A 20,644-nucleotide genomic window follows, 5' to 3' on the forward strand; every position below is an offset into this window, starting at 1 on the left:
TCCTGCTTGACAGATAGCGCGGATTTTTTTTTTTGCAACGAGAGCGTTTGTCACATATGACGTCACGGATAAGGGCGATAACTCAGTCAAGGCCTTTGTGTTTCGTAAGATCGACCGAAGAACAGCATTTTTTAAAAACTCAATTTACTTACCAAACTCGCTAAATTTGTTTAAAATAGCACGTTTTGGTTTTTTATGATACTTTTATAACACTCTGGCAGCATCGGCAGTTATTTGATTGATTTTGGCTTTCTGTCACCTTTAAGTTTTTTTTATTTGTGCACTCTATTGATCATTATCATGTAAACAACTCCTATATTCTTTGATGTTTATTTTTCTTGTGTTTTTTTCTGTCACACTTTCACCCTGATTTCTTTTTGTACACTCACTTTATCAATCACTGCTTGTTTACTATGTTTCTGTACTCCTCAGTTATGGAGGAAATAACGATATGAATGAATGAATGTTAAAGACATTTTTAAATATCTTATTGAATACAGATATCAGTCGCGTTACTGGTTGTATTTCCTTACAAAACAAGCGTTTAATGGTGGTATTTGCAGACGTTGATGGCCAGGAAAGATTTAACAGGAAAATAGAAGATTTATCAATCCGTATGAGCAAAGTGCAACGGGATGTAAGAAAAATTGCAAAATATACAGTCAATGGCGAACAAATTGAGGCTGGTAAGTAGATGAAAAAATACTACCTCTATGTAATATGTTTTAAATTTTACGAATTTTACCACAAATACATGCGTTGTTAACGCAGATGTTGTCTATCAATACAACAAATATTCCTGTTCCAGCTACACTTTTACAAGTGGCTACAAGTCCCAATGTTTTGGTGTAGAGTTGGTTTTGTTAATGCCTGCATTAGTTTATCAAATAATGCATAGAGAATTCGGCTAATAACTACCTTAGTACTTCACGCTACGATATTATTTTTAATACCACACTTCACTTCAATCACGACTCGGTGTCAAACCGGATGTATGAGAATAGGCTTAGGGAGTCCAGAGGTCACGGCTATAATTATTTCCAAAGTTGAAATGTCACTAACGTATGCAGCTACAAAAACGGTTAAACACACAAAAAGTGTAGACATTTAAAATTAGTGCACGCAGTGCGGAATCCGCCGGATGCGTCGACTTTGAGAACCACATCAGGTGTATCATTTGTACTAATCAATAAGGGATACATAAGATAACCTCTGATGAAGGCATCAATATGCACGAATTTCAATATCATGATATTGTTAACTCGATCTGATGATTTGTTGAACAAATAAACACAAAACTGTATTAGAAATTAAAGTTAAAATAGAACAAATTGGAAAAATAAAAGAAACCAAAGTTTAGATATCCCGAATAGGTTGTGAAATATTGGAGCATCTGATGCGATTGGGGCAAATCCAGAGTGATCCAAGTCATCATCTTCATGAGCAGTGCACTAGCTCCATAACTGCATAAATATGATATATTTCATATATCTGTTAAGTTTAGAATAAAGTATATGGTATCTATTGAACCGTGTCTTTACTCGAATGAACTGAAAGGTGGTATGTGGTATTTGGTGACTTAAGCCGAGCTCGCAAGAGGATTTCAAGTTTGTTCCACTAAATTAGTTGACATACAATACGACATTGAAGATTTTACTGTAAGTTTATGTAATTAAATTCTGCGAACTTTTCTTTTATTCGGGTCAACGACACATTTTTAGGGCATTATAAGATGTTATTTATATCAATGTATTTCTAAATCGTATATTTATTTAATCGATTATGATTTCAAAATCTTCACGCGTCAACCTCTGGCCGTGAAACTCTTAGACATCACACTTCTGCAGAAAAGAGCCAAATATCTATTCACTTCTGAATATATTTCAAGTAGCAGTTAACTGCGATAACGCGCACATTCCTCCATACCACTATAGCATCCTTCCTTACAATATATAGCAGACGCATTCTTTCTCGAAGTGGCTATGTGTTCTTGTATAATATACTGATCTGCCTTTCGTTTTGCTATAGAGATAAGTTTGACAGGCAATTTGGGCCGAGAATAGTATACATTCTAAAGTAATATTAAGAATAATTATGTTAATTTTTGTAATAAAATTCTGCTAATTAGTTAGATATATTTTCCCCATACCATGTATGATACAGTACAAACGATATACCATTACTACAACATAGATTAAACTTAAAATGTTTGATACCGCCGTACTACAGCATATAAACATTTGCTGCTTACATGTAAACTGTATATAACAGAATAAAGATCTCAGTTTAAACTTGAATAGCCCATTAGAAGGACGGTTGCCGACTAACACGTGGCAAAAATAGCAGACGAACTTTAACTGCGGTGACCCACTCTCTCGCAGCGACTTTATATGTATGTATATAATACATTCGTAACTTAACTGCAAACACGGAAATTTTCAGTTATTTTGCTAATTTCTAGCAAATAAGTTCGATTTATCCCCCCAAGTCTGATATCAAATTCCTCACAGAGAAAACCCAAATCGTGTCTACAAGATGAATTTTCTTCTCCAAGGACTTCCTAGGAGGTTAAACATATCACACGTTTACATAATGAAACATTGTCGCGTTTTGGCGATCGTTAATGACACTGACATAGAACGTCCCTGGTGTTTTACGAGAAAAGCTATTGACATGTGTGTCTTTTGTACGTACCATTGGGTTAGGGTTGTACATTCTTCAAAATTGCAGGTGGTAGAGATAACTGGTGGACATTTTGCTATAATCAACATGCTATGATTCAATCCATGCAAGCAGACGCGTGATTCAGAATGTTTTTATGTGCTTTTGTTTTGATCAATTTTTATTTCTTCAATCTCGTCCTAAATATTCAGTAATTTGAATCTTATCATCACTGGCAACATACAACAGTATGATGCAGTTTAATTCATATATTTTTCTTTTGCCTCTTGTTTTCAATTGATATTGACAGGTGCTATGCACTTGTGTGTCTTTTGTACAATCTTTATAATCCCTAGTTTGGAATATTGCTATCATACTTACACATTTATAACAGAGTTTTATAATTCTGTTAGACTCGAGTGTCATAACTTATCTAATCGCAAGTTTGATATTAAGCGCATTAGCATTTATCACCTGTTCAGAGTTTCTGTAAATCATTGCTATATGAGAAAAAGATTGTAATAGCTGCTAGATGTGTTTTCTAGCATTCAACCTTCTGAACGACATGACTGCAAAGACGCGAAGGACGATTTCCGTTGATCCATTCGACAGCGGCGCACAAGAAATCACATTAGATAATCTAGCAAAAGCTTTGCTAGTTATTCAATCCTTTTATAGCAACACCAACTGGGTCGAAATGAATGGGGATGTTCACAGTCCAGCCTTTGGTAAAAATTTTAATTACTATACAATTATTGATAATCGTAGTAATTATGTTTTGTTTTAATTCTTATATACTCTTTATTTACAAATTGATATGTCCGCAAACAGTTTAACAATTTTACAAGTGGATCTCGATAGCGTTCATAACCGAAAGCAACTGCCAAAAAAATTATCGAAAAAAAAAGTAAATTTAAGCACTATGTAAATGCCGCTACATCAAAAGCCGTATTTCAGCATATTTGTTAAAACCCGTAGAGGAAATACCATTTTATCTGTGCTCTTCATCCCTTGGTTTTCTGTTTACGGTATCTTTCATTGCTTCTTTGTCACCATTCCAACAGGTGGGGAAGGTGGCTTGACAGGTATAGTTCCAGAGTGGAAGGAAACATGTAACATCTGCGATCCACGTGCCAAGTAAGATTTTATCTTGTTAACTTATATTAAATTAATGTGTACATCTATGTGAACACTTTTACGTCCCTGTTCCCTTATTACAAAATATCAAACTACTGTCGCTGTATAACGCGAAAAAAAGAACCACTTAAAATCGTCAGAAACAACTATTGTTTTTTTTTTTTTTTTTTTACTATGTAGATCTTTGTTCATCAACTTTAACAATCCGGTTTCCTACTATTTGTAGCGTTTAGTACAGTAAGTTAAATGTCTTACATCACCCATATTAAATCCATGTAATTCCTAATGCGAAATTGATTACATAAATCCCAATCTGCCGCCTTATTTAAAAAAAGAAAAGAAAATATAATCAAACAAGCATTGTAATGGTAATTGAATATATGTCCTGCAATCGCGGCAATATACAGCGACTATTATTTTTGAAAGAAGAATTTGAAAAATTTGTCGTTAACGTGAGAGTTTATAACAACAATAACTTACGTAATGTTTCACACGTACTGGCAGAGAATAAGTCTGGGGGAAGTACATGGTCTGCAAATTAAATACAATTAGATATTTTAAGCACGTGAGGATAGCTACTTTGTGATAATTTCATTATTTTGCCTGGTTTTGATTTGGTATTATACTGCATTACATCAACATCTACGATCACTTAAGGACGGTCATGTGCATCATTCGAAATTGAAGAAACGCATTCGCTCTCTTGTTTTTCTCAAAGGTGATCTTCGGTACAAATATGTGGTTGTGTATTAAACGGAAGCGTATTTGGTGAAAAAAAAATCCAAATAAATGAAGAGATATACCAAACCTGACAATGTTGAAATGGTCGAATTTCTGGTTGACACTATTTTCGTCGACTTTGGTGGTAATATCTTACAACAAACTATTGGAACACCTATATGCACACATATGAGAACCCTATAGGAACAAACTTTGTCCCTCTTTTTGCTAACCTTTTTTTTTCTTTTTAGAATTTTCATTGTTTATACCTACCGGAAGGACTCTTCTATATCATCCGATTACCTCGATATTTCTCCTATATTGAATCAACATAGGCAGGTTTTTTTACCAAGCTGTATAATAAGCGTGATGATTTCACTATACTGTGTATTTTCATTTTCTGCATGTCAAACTCTAGTATTTGAATGTCGTTAAGTAGTTGATTCGGTATCAAAGTGCTTGTTTTTAGTATTATGATTTTCGGGAAAGATGTATTCAACTGACAGACAAATGAACAACACATGTTTTTAAGAGATGCATGTTGGTGACAATAATATGGAGGTTTTTTACGGTCGTCATAGTGATCTCAACGAGGAATGTTATATTTACTCATCCGATATGAGGTTGGATGTGTTTTTTGTAGTTTACAAACTTTGTTAATATTTCATTTTTTGTGCTAGCAGCAGCGACTATGAAGTTAAATTATTATTCTGAAGTCAGATTGTTTATGTGAGAGGCTGCAATATGTTCAAGTGAGTATCTATCACACTGAAATAAAGTGCTGAAGGCCGCCAGGAATATATTCCGACTGGTCACATTATATTGACAACAGGTGAAGAAGTCGTTACACAAACACAACACCACATGTTAAAAAGGGAATAATTAATTTATATTGTTCATATTTAATATAGGTATGACTGTGTGAATAACATTGTTACCACAAAATTAACAAGTGGATTTCGGAGTGACCAAGATATTAAAATACCACATTGTAAGTACAAATGCATGTTTATCATTGTGTGAGAATTTGTGATAATGTAAGTTCAATTCTCTCAAATATTGTGGAAAGATAAAAATACTGTTTAATACAAATTCAGAATAGACTATGAAATCATGGAGGCGACAGAGAAAACTAAACATTGATGGAAAGAAATGCCAGATCGTTATCCGGAGATGCACTAGCCCAATACATCAACATATATATCATAATTTTATATCCGTATAATTTTTACTAGCAAATCTATTTAAGGATCTATTTATGATTTCTAGAAGCACGCAATATGTGTGTGATGCAGTTTTGCTGATTAATAAACTCTTGCGTACCAAATCTTAAATTTTATTCTGAATTCTGTAAATCCACTGAGAGTGTTCACAAACGGCACCGACTGCGCCAATATTTACTTAGATTTACAAACATACATTTTTTTTTTTTTTTTTTTTTTTTTTTTGTTTTTTTTTTTTTTTTTTGTTGTTGTTTTTTTTTTTTTTTTTAATGATGATGTTCTCGCTAGTTTTTGTTATTATATATTTACAGTGAATAGAGGCCTAAAATGCGCACATGACTGGAATACTGACAATAATAAACTAGCTATTGGCGGAATCGGTAAAGATACTACTGATTCCACGAAATCTCCACACGCTGATTTCCATCCCGAGGCTGCAATTGCTGCCATCCAAGCGACAACTGTCTACCTGTATCAAAATGGTAATCACCAGAAAACTAATGTTACCATTAACACAACAGATTTCCATTATATGTTGGTATATGTTTTTGTTGTATCAAATGATTCAATGGACTCAAATTTCTTGTTTCGCATGGTTTTCGGGTTTTAGTAAAATATGTTTTCATTTTATATATCTTCAATTGTCTTTTACTCAATAATTTTGAACTAGCAATTTTTTTACAGGTAAAGGAGTTTTAAGTACTATTCCCATCGACAATTTCTTAAAACTATTTGATCTTTCGTCACGGAAAAAAGAATCAAAGGGTTCCCTGGCCTTTATTTTGGACGTCAGTGGATCAATGAGTGAGGACATACAAGCTGCGCGAGACGCTTGTATTAACATGGTCACCGCTGTTCAAGGAACACCAAATGAACCGGCTGATTACGTTCTAGCGACGTTCAACGACCCAGGTATATCTTTATTTTAGCATGCCTCACAGTTCACTAAAAGTGGTTTCAATGTCACGAGATATGTGTGTGATTGTTTGGGAAGGTGTGCTGAAGTTGTTATATGATATTTTTAGATGAATGAAGGATTTCTCTCTCCATGACTCTTCCTACTACCAAGCGTTGTATCAACCATGATCCCGTTATCACCGTCAAGATCATTTAGGCAATAGAGAAATGTAAGGGTCACATAGATATATATTTATGAAAAAAATGATCTTCGACAAAGATCACAATTGAGTATATTTTGTAAACATGATTTTAATTAAAATCAATTGATTTAAATTTAATACCTATATATGGTTTTTTACGTTATCTTCCAGTTTCATCGTATTTTATTCTTTTTTTCCTGATAGCTGAAAATGAATATTAGCATAGATATACATAATTAACATCATGAACCAAATAACGATATGAGTATCTAGTATTACTCCTGCTGCTACTGCTACCTCTTATCGTTCTACTACTACTTGTAACACAGTGACGTAACAACATATAACTGTTGGTAATAGTCATGTTTATTTAGATGTTGTATATGTTCAAAGGCAACATCTCATCAACTTACACATATATTCACTCCACTTCCCGTTGTGTCTCATAAAGCAGTCTCTGTATCAAAACTGTCCTTGTATAAAAACAGTACTTCTAGGTATATACTTACATACCCTCTCCTTATACTATCCATCAAGGTATAAACTGACTGTGAGCTGATCTGGTGGGCTACCTAGGGCCCATCTATTGGGGTATCCCAACCCCTTCTCTAAGCTATCTATGACCGTGCAGTCGGGTGTCCAAACCCCTTCTGTCCGATCCCCAGCATCTAGCTTCTATTTATTATCATCTTGACCGATTCTGTCTCGCTATCCCTTATTATGGACTCCACTCGTTGCAAGCTGATATGATTGTTGAAGTATAACCATCCACGCTCGAGGTGCGAGGTTGAGATTCCTAGTGGTCACTGTCCGAATAGGCAATTGCATAAGTTTAATTATCAAGGAAGCTACGCCCGTTCCGTCTGATAGTTTAATTTACACCACATGCTCTACAAACCCTGAGCTACAGCACCACTCGCCTATCACCAGTGATAATTAGCCTATTTGATTGATTTACTTCAGAACCATAACTTAGCTACAGTGTCTTACTTCCCATTACCAATCCTACGATAAGTTGAATAAATTAATATATAGATATCAATACCTTATTGTGTAACACTACTACTACTACTATTACTAGTACAGCAGTAGAAGTGTTAGTACTATTAGTAGTTGTAAAAGTAGTAATAGTAGTAGTTACTGTAATAGTGGTGGTTATGATAGTAGTAGTGGTAATAGTAGCAGTGACATTGGGTGAAGTGGTAGCAGCTGTATTAGCATAAACAGTAGTAGTAGTAGTAGTAGTAGTAGTTGTAGTAGTAGTAGTAGTAGTATAAAAGTAGTAGTAGCTGTAGTAGTTATAGTAATAGTAATGGTTGTGGTATTAGTAATAGTATTACAATTTGTAAATATTGTAATAATATAACCACTACTGTTCCTGCCACTAATGACACTTTTTCATTCTTTTGTAATATTGTCATACTTTAAGGCAGCTGAATGTCCTGTGTTTTTTAATGTTTGTTATGTCTTTGATTTATTTTAGAGAGCCTTACAACAGGAGAGAGATTTACGAATGGGAACGATATGATCAATAAACTACATTCTCTAAAAGCTGACGGTGGAGAAGACTGCCCAGAGTACGCACTGTCGGGCATTTTGCGAGGTATTTATTTGTTATGTTATTTGAAAGATAATTTTAAATAATAACAAAATAGTTGTTAAATCGACATTTAGATCCAATCAGACAATGTGAAATGTATTTCTGTTTGAGTTGATACGGTTAGTTTTAACAATCCATTAACAACCAGTGGTATTTGGGGCAAAACTACCTTGTAGAAAATAACAACTAAGTAATATTTTAAAAGGACAAAACAGAAAGTCAGTAAATTATAGCTGTTATTGACGAGATAGAAATATGGAATTTACTGTGTCAAGCAGATAAGAAATATGAAATGAATACGTCAATTAATCAAAGATGTGGTTCATAATTTCTTACAAAGTTCAGTTTATCTGACCTGGAGGTTTAAAACTTTTATTTTGAATGTGCCAAACATCTGAGCAGGCAGTGAAAGCATGCCCCACTGTAAGCAGGATACCACATGCATAAAAGAAACTGATCCACGTATAGTTATTCTCTTGATGTTATCCTGTATAATATTTCATAAAGACGAATGCTTCTTTTGCTATGATTGTTGACAGTTGTTTTCTACGTTTGTTTGCGCATGATATCTTCTAATGTTCTTCACTAGATTTGACTTTTAATACTAAAATCATGATATACACTTAATTGTCGGTCAGGACTTTCTCTTAGTAAATCTGGGTCCAAATTTTTCGCCTTTACTGATGCCGATGCCAAAGATGCAAGCAAATGGGTCGAAGTCAACACTACTGCGAACGCACTAGGAATTGCTGTAAATTTTTTACTGACTGGAGAGTGTCGTCGACGTCGAGCTACAGGTGAGTGGCCACTTAACTATTTAGAAAAAAAAAGAATAAAAGATATTTTAAAGAATTTATACTTTTTGTTTAATTCAGACTTTGCAGCTCTCGTTTATTTTGTTATCTTTTCACGTTAGTCTTTGAAAGATTGTGCCTGTCTCTAGATCATTTAGAAGATAAAACATAATCAAATAAAAACGGACGGGAAGTATAGCATTTGTAAAACTAAAAGCCTGATAATTCATGTTTAGAGAAACGATTTTCACTGAGTGGTAACACCTATGTCTACCATTACAGCTGAAAAATTCATCCAATATTGAACTTTTTGTATTATAACGTTATGGTGCATTATCTGGTTGGTGACGGTATTGATATTACGCAATATCTTTTTTGTTTTCCACTTTACCAGATAGAGTAAAACGCGATGTGGATGACGTATACATACGGATAGCAGCGGCCACAGGGGGTAAGGTGTATAATACCCCAAAGTCTGAGTTACCAGCAATCTTGGATACAATAATGCACGTAAGTGTTACTGAAATAGTGTTTTCCTCTTCCATTCGAAAGGTCATCATTGACCTTGTCAAGATTGTATATGTCATCTTCTCATGGCTTACAGAGGAGTTTTTTTAACTTGATCAATACTCCCACGACTTTAACCTGAGCATTTGACCACCCCATTTTCAGAAGCTCTTCCGATTACGAATATGAGACATTTCCTTAAAGGAGACGACAGTCAGCAATATAGTTTACCCTTGTGAATTCAAAAGTTCGTTATTCTAACCATTGAATAAAGAAATCCGGATAAAGTTATGGCGAATTAATAAAAAAAAAATGGTACAACTGCTTTATCGATTAAACATGCCCTATAGTCACAGTAATAATCACTGATTCATGTAAATTTAGTAGAATCGTGTTTGCCCTCTACTGTATCATTGTACAAAACACACATAGCTCATTTTAACAAAATTTTGAGTAAAAACAGTTGTGCTTAAATTGCATTACACTGATTGTCTCGTTAATATTGCAAAGAAGTAAGAATTATGATTCCGAGGAGGAAAATCCAAAACCAAAAAATGTCAAACTCTAAATGGTCAGGTATACTATCCCCATAATCGATAACCTCCGGTAATTTCAGTAGGACGTCATTTATATACATTTTTTTCTGAACCGAACCATTATTCTAATGAATTCGAACGTAGCTTGTATCTACACCTAAACCTGTATTGAAACGTGCAGTTCACGTCTGTGAACAATCTGCCAAATTCCAGATTGAAGACACTACTGATGGTTTGTTAGTCACTGAGCTATTTCCATATTGAGATTTAATGAGTTCTGTTTTCAGGACACAACCGCATCTGGTTCTTGACATTTAATTCTTCCCTATTAAATTCTCGTATGCTGTCTTAAGTGTCAATAATGCGGGCCCTTGATATCTCTATGTGTTATAAGGAGGTGATGGAGTTATTATTTTTTTACAATATCAAAGGTGACACAAAAAACACCAGCTGCTACACTTAAATTGCTAAAAGCTGCGCCAGATACTTTTAGAGTGAGAGTTTTGGAGTGTTTTGAGGGCATAGGGGCAAGGACGTTGTTGTGAACATTTCGTCCAAAAACAATGTAATCCAAGCTTGTTTGCTTGTTACCGTAAATGGTATCATTCAGATGGGTGTGTTTAGTACATGACGCACATGTCGTTTAACCGGTTGGCTAAATAAAGTCAATGTGTACGTTACCGTAATAAATAACCAAGATTAGTAACATTATCCAAACACGTCTAGTCAAGCTCACGCCATAGTTAAATCAATCTCATACACCTTAAATACGATTGTGTTATATTAGCAATGGACCATTTATTTATTTTTTTTAGTTAACGCACTTTAAATCACAAGCTGTAAACACAAATATTACAGAATTGATAGTATTGCAATGGAAACACGTTTAGTTTACGTATATAGGGAGCATATTAAAATCTATAAAAATGTCCAAGGAACATCCTAAAGTTATAAACGAACCTGCATTGACCGGAACTGATATTTAGCTACGTTATAAGCAACATCTTCGTCAATTATCTAATGTTTTATGACATGGAGGAAGTGCTTACTACACAAGGAAGGACTGTTTTAAGAAAAAAAGTTTTATCTTGAAGCACGAAGCTGGACACTATTCAAAAGAGTTCAGACAGGATAAGTAAGCTTCAAAGAGTATCAAGGGGTAAAGTCTAAAATCATTCATGGACTGGAAAAGTTAATCTATGATTGTGCGAACATTTTTAACTCGTATTCAACCCCTTTTCTATAATCATCAAAGGAGGAAAATATCCGGAATTTGGTAAATGCTAATGAAACGTTGCGTCATAAAAAACTGATTGTAGAATAAGAATGTGTCAGGATAATTTACCCTCATAACAAATTGCACCAGAAAACTGTGTCATGAACAAACATGTTCATATTACTGCAGGAGGAGTTGCCCTCGTCTGATGTTGTGATCAAGGTTTTACAGATGGTTCCCTCCAATAGCAACTGGGACGTTATAGTTGTTGACCCTACAATTAGCCTCCTTAAGATTGTTGTTACTGGCGGAACATCTGTCGAGGATATAACTATCGAAGATCCAAACGGTAAAATATCACAGCATTATCAATTATAAAACTGACTTTTTCCCTCTTCTTAGTATGTACTCCATGGATAAAGAAACGATGATACTAGGCAAGTGTCCGCAGACCAACTTCCCGCAATCGTTTCTTTAGAGTTTTTTCATGAATATGAATTTCGAGACATTTGTAACGATCAATTACAATAATACAATAAATACTTGCTCTCTATTTATTCCGGGTTTCAATTTTTAATGAAAGAAAATGTAATAACTTCATATTTCGTACAAATACACGTTTCCTGGTGAAGTCATACATTTGGCGATGTCAGTGATTTTGGTGAATGCTTCCATATTACATTGACCCTAATGTGACGTGTTCAGTAGATGATAAAATAATGTCACAAAATATATAATGAAAACGATATAAAACCATATTGAGTAAGGTTTGACATAGCAGTGTGCTATAATGTGTATCTTATCTGTTCCTAAAGTCGAAAACAAGTCGAAAGTTTGCCAGCTGAAACTAAAAGAAGAATTTAGAGCAATTCCCATTATTTGCAAATAAATATATATAACTGTAGCATTATTAATGGTAACTATATATTTGCTGTTTTCAAGAAAGAAATGAAATACAAATTTTATTTAGTGACCGGTTTGATTTTATATGAGTTATGATTTTCGTAATAAAACTAAATATCTTTAATGTATTTACCAACTGTAAAACTACACTCGAAAAATGCCTGCTGTTGTACTTCAATTTATACATGCTATATATTCACATCAGGTTCTACCTTACAATATGAAGCTGGTGCTGCGATTCGATATTTCAATAAAGGACAAATTATCATATCCGTACAGGTAGGATTTATAATTTTGCATCACGAAATAAGTATATTACAAGGAATGATTGAGAGTTATTACACGAAAGAATCTGAGTGTAAGAACCGCTTTGCTTTAGTGGATGATGACTTTGATTACGATTGAATGTTTCATTTAGAATAATTCTGAAGTGTGGTTTTATATATCTATATATTTTATAGATGGTAAAGAGTATTGTTTTCCTGTCAGAAGTGTCTGTTAATTCCGTGTAAAACATTGCTTTTATTCGTTTTCGTAACGATAGTCACTAATTTCAACATTAAATCAAATGTATCTTTTTTTCAGAAACCCTTAATTGGAAACTGGACAATTATTCAGACAACTGCAGTTTTAATGACAGCGCATGTCATGGGATCTTCACCATTGGATTTTACTTTTCAAGTAACAGAACAAGAGGATTTGGGCGTTTCGTACTTTACGGAAGGAAACTTAATCAAAGGTTCATCTTTTCTATTACATTTAACGAGAAATTGTTGCTTTCCAACCACCTGATAAAGAAGCGATCATCTGACGATCTACCATAACATATGTTCGTTTTTTGTTTCATATAATGTCTTTATTTTTATTAAGCTTTTTAAAAAAATCTACGCTATTGCTTTACCCCTTCATACAAATACCTGTGTTGATTAGGGTTTCCTTACACAAAGCAGCAACTGTGTCTGTATTTTATAAGTTGTGTCAATATATAATGTGAGATGTTTCTTTATGTAGGTCAGAATTACACGCTGTCAACGAAGTTTCTTAATCTTGCCCACAACTCAACACTTCAATCAGTTTCTCTCGTGAATATTGCCGGAAAAGAGATTGTAATGTTACAGACGTCACTCCGTCGAATGGGGACTGAACTATTGGCTGTCGTTGATTTTACCATGCCAGACGAGGTAAGCTACTTAAAGGAGCCAAACACATAAATAAAATAAGCATTTCCACTCACCTCATGCCAATTGATCATTAATTAGGATTAATATCGTAGAATTTAAACAAATAACCTTACACATACATAACAAAGATAAAAATGAATCTTCTAGAATGATAATGTTTCAAAACATATCTGGCAAAGCAAGACATTGCTATTTTCGCACTTTAAAACTTGTCATCGAAGGAAGAAACATACTAAACAAATACAGATCAATTATCATGTGAACAACGAAAGAGTTTTGACTTGTGTGTGCTTTTATATACAATCATGTAAAATCAAAAAAGTAAGTTTAAAATGGATTGTATTGGACGCTCCGTACTCGTTGCTGCTTGGAGGAAGTTGTCTGCTTTCGTAGTTGTTTCCTTGACCAATACACGTTAGTCTGGTTGCTGTGGATGGAATGCGACGGTCTTACCAATTGTTGTTCAGTGAGTGACAATCATACAAGGTAACACTGGCGCAAACTGACCATGGCTTTTAACCGGGTGATAGACCCAAAAACCAACAAAAAGTGACCTATTCACGACAACTTCTAGTCTCCAGTAACAATACAGAAATTCATTCCTGAACTCTGATATACTCTATAGCGCACTGTGCTGAAGCCACAATTTCCAATAGGTATATGAAATTTAAAACAGCTAAATAATGACTTACACTGCATTATATATTTTTTCGTCTTGCTCGTCAGTGACGCAAATGAAGATGATATATATTGGTCTCAATTATGCTAAAAGATAGAGAGCTTTGTGTAACTAAACTTCACCGCAATGATTTCCAAAGAATGTCAAGTATTTGTCTATTACCTAAAACATGACAGTAAAACCACACAATCAAGTTGAAGCAAATAATGTTAACTAATAATCCATTAGCAGTGTCTTTCATTAATTATGCAAATGATTGTAAAAATGAAATGAAGGTGATTGGAATTGTAATGTGTTGTTAAATCCCTGCTCCAATAGTAGAAACAAAAATTAACGCATTCAACTTGTTGCTGTTACAGAGTGTTCGAATACAGGTAACAGGTGTTCTTCCAGGCGGAGAATATTTCCAGAGGACAAACCTACAAGTGATATCCCCTGTTAATGTGAAGCTTCGATTAATAACAAACTTAGGTAGGTAAATTCACGGTTTCAGTGTTAATCGAGGGGGGGGGGAGAGAGAGTCTACTCTGATATTTTAGTATGTTGGCACTGTAGGAACCAGCGTCAGTGTTCTCATGTCAATAGGCATTGTTTTTTCGGCTTTTGAGAAAGAAAAAATAACTAAAAGGGACAAAGAATAAGAAGTGGATTTCTCTTATGTGGTTTTGTCAATGAAACGTAAATTGTCCAACAACACAATGCTAAGAGATTAGTGTCTGTATTCTTATTTATTCATATATTCGGTAAATGACGTCATGAAGTATAGAAATATAGAGGGCTTGTATCAAAAAAAACATAATGTTTAGATTTATAGTTACTACTTAGCCACATTTCATCATACAGAATATCTAATACCATTACCTCTCTTGAACAGCTAATATACAAACAAAATCTCGTAGCTGCAAAAAACTAGTGTTTATCTATAGACTGATGAAAATATTATATTTAAATTAGAATAAAGGTGGAGATGTTGATTTTTGTACTAAAAACGAGATTTTTTTATGAATTAGTACGTAGCGTTGATTTAAATGACAATGTCCTATTTCACTCATTGTAACTAAATAATTACTGTAAAAGCAGTTTCTCCTGCGGCATACTTTTCTTAAAAGGCTTAAAAGAAAATAACAATATCGTTGATATTTGACTTCGTTAATTTATATACGTCTATAAATTTGTTTATACTAATTATGAAAGGTTGTGGATTCGTGAATGAAGTGTAATCTCTAAGACTGTACGAATGATATACACATTTTAGAATATCAGCTTCATTCTAATATGTATTTTGTTTTGCTCATGCAGAATCCTTTCCCTTCAATAAACCAATCAACATTACCTACCAGCTGGAAAGTTACGGTTCGATCAATCAGACGCTCTTGGTTGACATAGACACCGATTTCGGACGTTTGCCTACTGCATCCTATACAGTGAGTCCAGGAGAGGTCAATGAGTACAACTTTGAGGTCACAGGAAAAGCATCCTATCATACAATGTAGGTTTCAATGAAATCACTGTAGGAATTTTTTTTTAAAAAAAACTGATCGCTATTACAACAGGTATTCTAAGATATCTTTATCATTCTTTTCTAACTCACTAGATAAATTTATAATAAGCATTGACGACTGTGTCCTTTATAAATGATGCAAAATCGTCACAAGTGAGTCAACAGTTTAAATTTGAGGGTTGACGGACGAGGAACATGTAAATGCGATCAAGCATACAAACGATTATGATGAAGAGGGTCATTTGATACAACATGTTAAGCATTGTTGAAAAATTAAGTTGAATGAACATAAAGAAGACAACGTATTTGTTATTGAGTACTTTACTGTCAAAGAAGAACACCAATCATCAGCAATCTATCAATATCTGTCAAAATATTTAATAACTTATCGAGAAGAATATTAACACAGCATCATCTCAAATCGTCACAGAAAATGATCTTACACACAAACAAAGCCTCATGATAAATGCAAGTAATATCAGGTTGTCTATATGAGAACCGGGTTTATAATAAAGCAACAACTAAATATAACGATGTATCATACGTTATACATAAGGTAACTGTAACATTATTGAAGGTTTATCATACGAAATTGGGTTTTAAATGCCGCTTCTTTCCCTAGGAGATACACGGTGTCAGTGAGAGAGATTGGCTTAGATGTGATAGAACAATCCCTATCGGGTACCGCCTGGGTAAGTTTATTATACATATCAATAATAGAAGGATATTAGACAGCTTTCTTTAACTGCTTACAATATGACTATTTGCCAAAGTCTATTATCTAAATGCAGAAGACGGGATCAGATTCCCAATAAAAATCGTTTAAATGTCTCCAAAACCAAAGACAATGTCAGTAGGTGGTAACTCCAAACTAAATAAAAACCAGGCCATAGAATGAACATAATATTTACACGGAAAATGTTACGAGAAGAGGACAAGGTGTTCCGGAACAATTAGCGTCTTCTGTTTCATCGACGACACCTGCCATGTAAACCATAGTCAATCCAAATAAGTAATGTCACGTGCTGAAATGGGAACAAGGTAAACAGGAATGCAAACTACCGAGCATCAAACACGTCCAGTAAATAGACGATTTCTCTATAAGATCACTATGAGGACCGTAAAACTTCCTCATAATTTTTAACAACCTTCATCTTTTGAAACCCTGTGATAGAGGCTGGTCGTCAGTTGACAATTTTTTTTTTTTTCGTGAAAACCATAAGCATGCCAACAGTGTTTGATTTTACCTGAAACGCTTAAGTATAGTTCACAATCATATATTTGTACCGTTATTCATTTTTCTTAGGGAAAAAACCCTAAGTAGAGACCGAAGGCTTCTTTCAGTTAATGGGGTAAATTTGTGTATGGAGAGGGAACTGTCAATTGTGGCCATATAAGAAATGTTTCCTTAGAAAGTGGTATTGAATATTGTCAGAAGCTCTGAGGATTTTTTGATAAAAAATTATTTTCATTTATTATATAGTTTGAAGATCCAGTATGTGATGTTATATCAAACTACGGCGCATGCCCAGAGACAGTCAATTCACCTGTTTCATGTCAGTCTTTCACGTGGTTAAGTCAAGCAGTTTTCTCAGCGGAAGTTACGTCATATCGAATATCGGCAAACAATTCAATCGTTCAGATAGCTGAATTTGACACCACTCTTGATGGGAAGGTGTATGTAAATGTGAGGTACGCTCTCCTTTGTATACTTATTCAAATATTATTTAATTAGCTAATTAAAATGCAGATTTGTTCTATTATTTTTTTGGAACTGAACAACATTTACCCAAATGTGACACATCGGATTTTTCTTAAGAAGCAAGAAATATCAATTATTACGTAGCATTATTATCATTAGAAAATAAGACGTTTGGAATGGTAATGTCTTTCAAAACAAATTACTATTGACTTGAGCATTTCGAATAACCCGCCGGCTTATCCTCTTTTACAACAACCATATTAAGCGCCCAACGTATTTCTCAAATTTATTGTACATTGTCGCAAAGGGTCGGATCAAAAATATGACCGGGGGATTCCAAAAGTAAGAAAACGGGAATAATTGGTAAAATTATTTAAAAAGTGTCGAAGGAAAGGGATGGGGGAAAAGCAAATTAGTCACATTGTGTTTTGTCTCTAATAGTTGCATATGACGAAACCAAAAAACTCATTGCGTGATATCATTTGACAGTGGTGACTGTTGTTCTCCGTCTGTGTACCTGAACACTTTCGGATCTGACGACCTGATGAATGGGCAATGTGAGTTTAACTTTGGCTCCATACCAACCATCACAATTAAGGTAAGACTGAAAAGTTTATTTAAATATCTTTCGCTCCGGTTTGATTTAACAGGGTGTCGAATTAAGACAGAATAAGAAATGATTATTATATATCGATATATTTTCTTCTATGAATGACATAACATGGGGTTTCCTTCTGGCGGAGTTTTATTACATTTGCATTACGTTCCGTTAATATTGGAACATTGATCAATTTATACCTACTTAAATTTAATATACACACAAAGGTGTAGCATATGTTTAAATATGTGTGGTGAATAAGGTGTATTTGGTCAATAAATATGATTAATGCAGAGCGTCATATGATTTTTACTTGTATACGAATGTCACAGAGAATTCTACAAAACGATACTTACATGAGGTTACACAGTTTTGTGATGTGATCTTATACAACATGTATATTTCTACTGTTTAGGGTACGACACCTACTGAGTTTAGCACGAATTGGACAACATTTGGATGTGTCTTCGGTGCGGTTGTTATCTGTCTTATCATATTTGGAATTCTAGCATTATGGTGCCGAAAACGTACTGGAAAATTACACATAACAGATTTTGAAACCATGTAGAATGCAATGCTTTTATCAGCAAAACAGATTGGTGTTTTATCAACAGTACTGGATGGTGTATGAACAGTCCTGAATGGTGTATAAACGACACTGAATGGTGTATAAACAGTACTGGATGGTGTATAACAGTACTGGATGGTGTATAAACAGTATTAGATGGTGTATAAACAGTACTGGATGGAGTATAAACGACACTGAATGGTGTATAAACAGTACTGGATGGTGTATAAACAGTACTGGATGGAGTATAAACGACACTGAATGGTGTATAAACAGTACTGGATGGTGTATAAACAGTACTGGATGGTGTATAAACGACACTGAATGGTGTATAAACAGTACTGGATGGTGTATAAACAGTACTGGATGGTGTATAAACGACACTGAATGGTGTATAAACAGTACTGGATGGTGTATAAACAGTACTGGATGGTGTATAAACGACACTGAATGGTGTACAAAACAGTACTGGATGGTGTATCAATTTAAGTAGCAATAATTTGTGTCATCAGCTAGCTGTTACAAATGTGTTGATTGTTTTCTACTAAACCATAAAGTGATAGATACATCATTTGATCATTTTTCTTAGGTAAACTGTGTTTTTATTTGCATGTTTTCTAAAGAGAAATAGCTCTGGTCACATTTGTTATATCAAAGAACAAAGTGAGAGGATATAAACACCATAAATGAATGCACATTTAACTGCCTGATTCAGAGCGAATCTGAAGCGAGTTTTTTAATTAGGTTTTATATTTTGTATATCTTTACATGCAAATAACGTACATTAAACAAGACTTACACATCCACATGAAACCGAGTTGCATCATCATCATCATCATCATCCTCATCAGGTGACAGCCGGATGGTGCCTCTTTCACCTTTCAGTGCGGTGTGTGATTTCCTGCCGGGATATGCTTATGAAGTTGAACACTTTCTGGACCACACGGGTTTCCCGCGATATTTTTTATTTCTTCTGACGGTGCAGAAAGAGCGATTAACACAAGGTGAAATAACGATGGCATTTTATATATAATTCAGAGAATAGAAATTTATGTAATTAAAAAGAAATGTTTTTTTGTGAAAAGACGACTGAAGACATTACTGTTAAGACATACTGAAAGGCAGTGCTTATGTATGTTTACAAGTCGTCATCAATTACATGAAAATAATTCTCTCCATCTTTCTTCTTTTCTCTAACCTAATGATGATGTTCTTGCTGTTTAACAAGTCATCAACAGCTTTTAAACTTTTTTTGATAAAACAATGTTTACGCGGAGTCATCGATGTCGTAATTGTATAAACATTTTCAATTGTGGAACTATTCCGACCAGCATTTGTCCTGATATTATAAGTTAGATAGTCACTTACTATATATTTTACTGACCCTCTGTTGCTCTATAGAGGGTCAGTAAGTGACTATCTAACGAATTTATCGTATCAAGGACCCTTTTCATACATTAACCACCCCTGTATCTATAACAACGCAATCACAATTTAACAAACCAGTCTGACATCAGTTCCAAACAGTAACTTCAAAATAAATCCCTTAGTTTGAAATAGATCTCGATATGGCTCAAACTTTTCTTAAAAATGGGATAAATCTCGTCTTATTGATGTGGACTGAACGATTCTGTGTTTTGTTTTCTTTCCAATAAATAATCCCTGAAGCACTCAGCTGCCATTTGGTTAGCCTTTAAGGTCTTTGATGCTTTACTATTTAGTCTTTTTTGTTGATATCTGCCGATGTCGTCTGTCCAAAGCGGTCCATTGTGTAAACATTCCGAGTGGCCGAGACGCTTGAAACGCCACCAAAAAATAGCTCTAAACTGCACTTAAAATTTCTACGACGTAAGGGGAATACCTCTTATCATTGTCATGTTTTTTTTTTTCCGAAAGACAAAGGAAACAACTGTATTCAACATCAAGACCGAAGAGGCGATTTTGTAAAGTGAAACACAGTTCATTTTCCGAAACGGTTGACATGGTCGGTGCCATTAAATCCGAGGTGCGATAAAGTT

At 34.3% G+C, this 20,644-nt stretch overlaps 1 protein-coding gene across 1 annotated transcript; it reads left to right on the forward strand.

The window, feature by feature from the left end:
• The first annotated feature begins 575 nt into the window (after positions 1–575).
• Positions 576–20,327, forward strand: LOC132564877 (von Willebrand factor A domain-containing protein 7-like). The gene is made up of 19 exons (XM_060229494.1): positions 576–686; positions 3,207–3,389; positions 3,726–3,798; positions 5,430–5,509; positions 6,053–6,223; positions 6,426–6,653; positions 8,325–8,444; positions 9,080–9,238; positions 9,630–9,745; positions 11,684–11,843; positions 12,603–12,676; positions 12,983–13,136; positions 13,409–13,578; positions 14,617–14,728; positions 15,557–15,746; positions 16,381–16,450; positions 17,242–17,450; positions 17,950–18,058; positions 18,474–20,327. Exons 1-19 carry the CDS (start codon positions 617–619, stop codon positions 18,624–18,626), a joined length of 2,601 nt encoding a protein of 866 aa, XP_060085477.1. The 5' UTR covers positions 576–616; the 3' UTR covers positions 18,627–20,327.
• Positions 20,328–20,644: the final 317 nt, after the last annotated feature.

The sequence above is a fragment of the Ylistrum balloti genome, unplaced genomic scaffold, assembly GCF_031769215.1.
Source record: "Ylistrum balloti isolate Yb309-2 unplaced genomic scaffold, AGI_CSIRO_Ybal_v1 Utg373122, whole genome shotgun sequence".
Classification (NCBI taxonomy): Eukaryota; Metazoa; Mollusca; class Bivalvia; order Pectinida; family Pectinidae; genus Ylistrum; species Ylistrum balloti.

Bases quoted from the DNA above. Each gene is read 5' to 3' on its own strand.
- LOC132564877 (XM_060229494.1), top strand. From the start codon at position 617: ATGAGCAAAGTGCAACGGGATGTAAGAAAAATTGCAAAATATACAGTC. The intron at 11,844-12,602 runs GTAAAATATCAC...TATTCACATCAG, and splicing joins AACTATCGAAGATCCAAACG to GTTCTACCTTACAATATGAA. The intron at 12,677-12,982 runs GTAGGATTTATA...TCTTTTTTTCAG, and splicing joins AAATTATCATATCCGTACAG to AAACCCTTAATTGGAAACTG.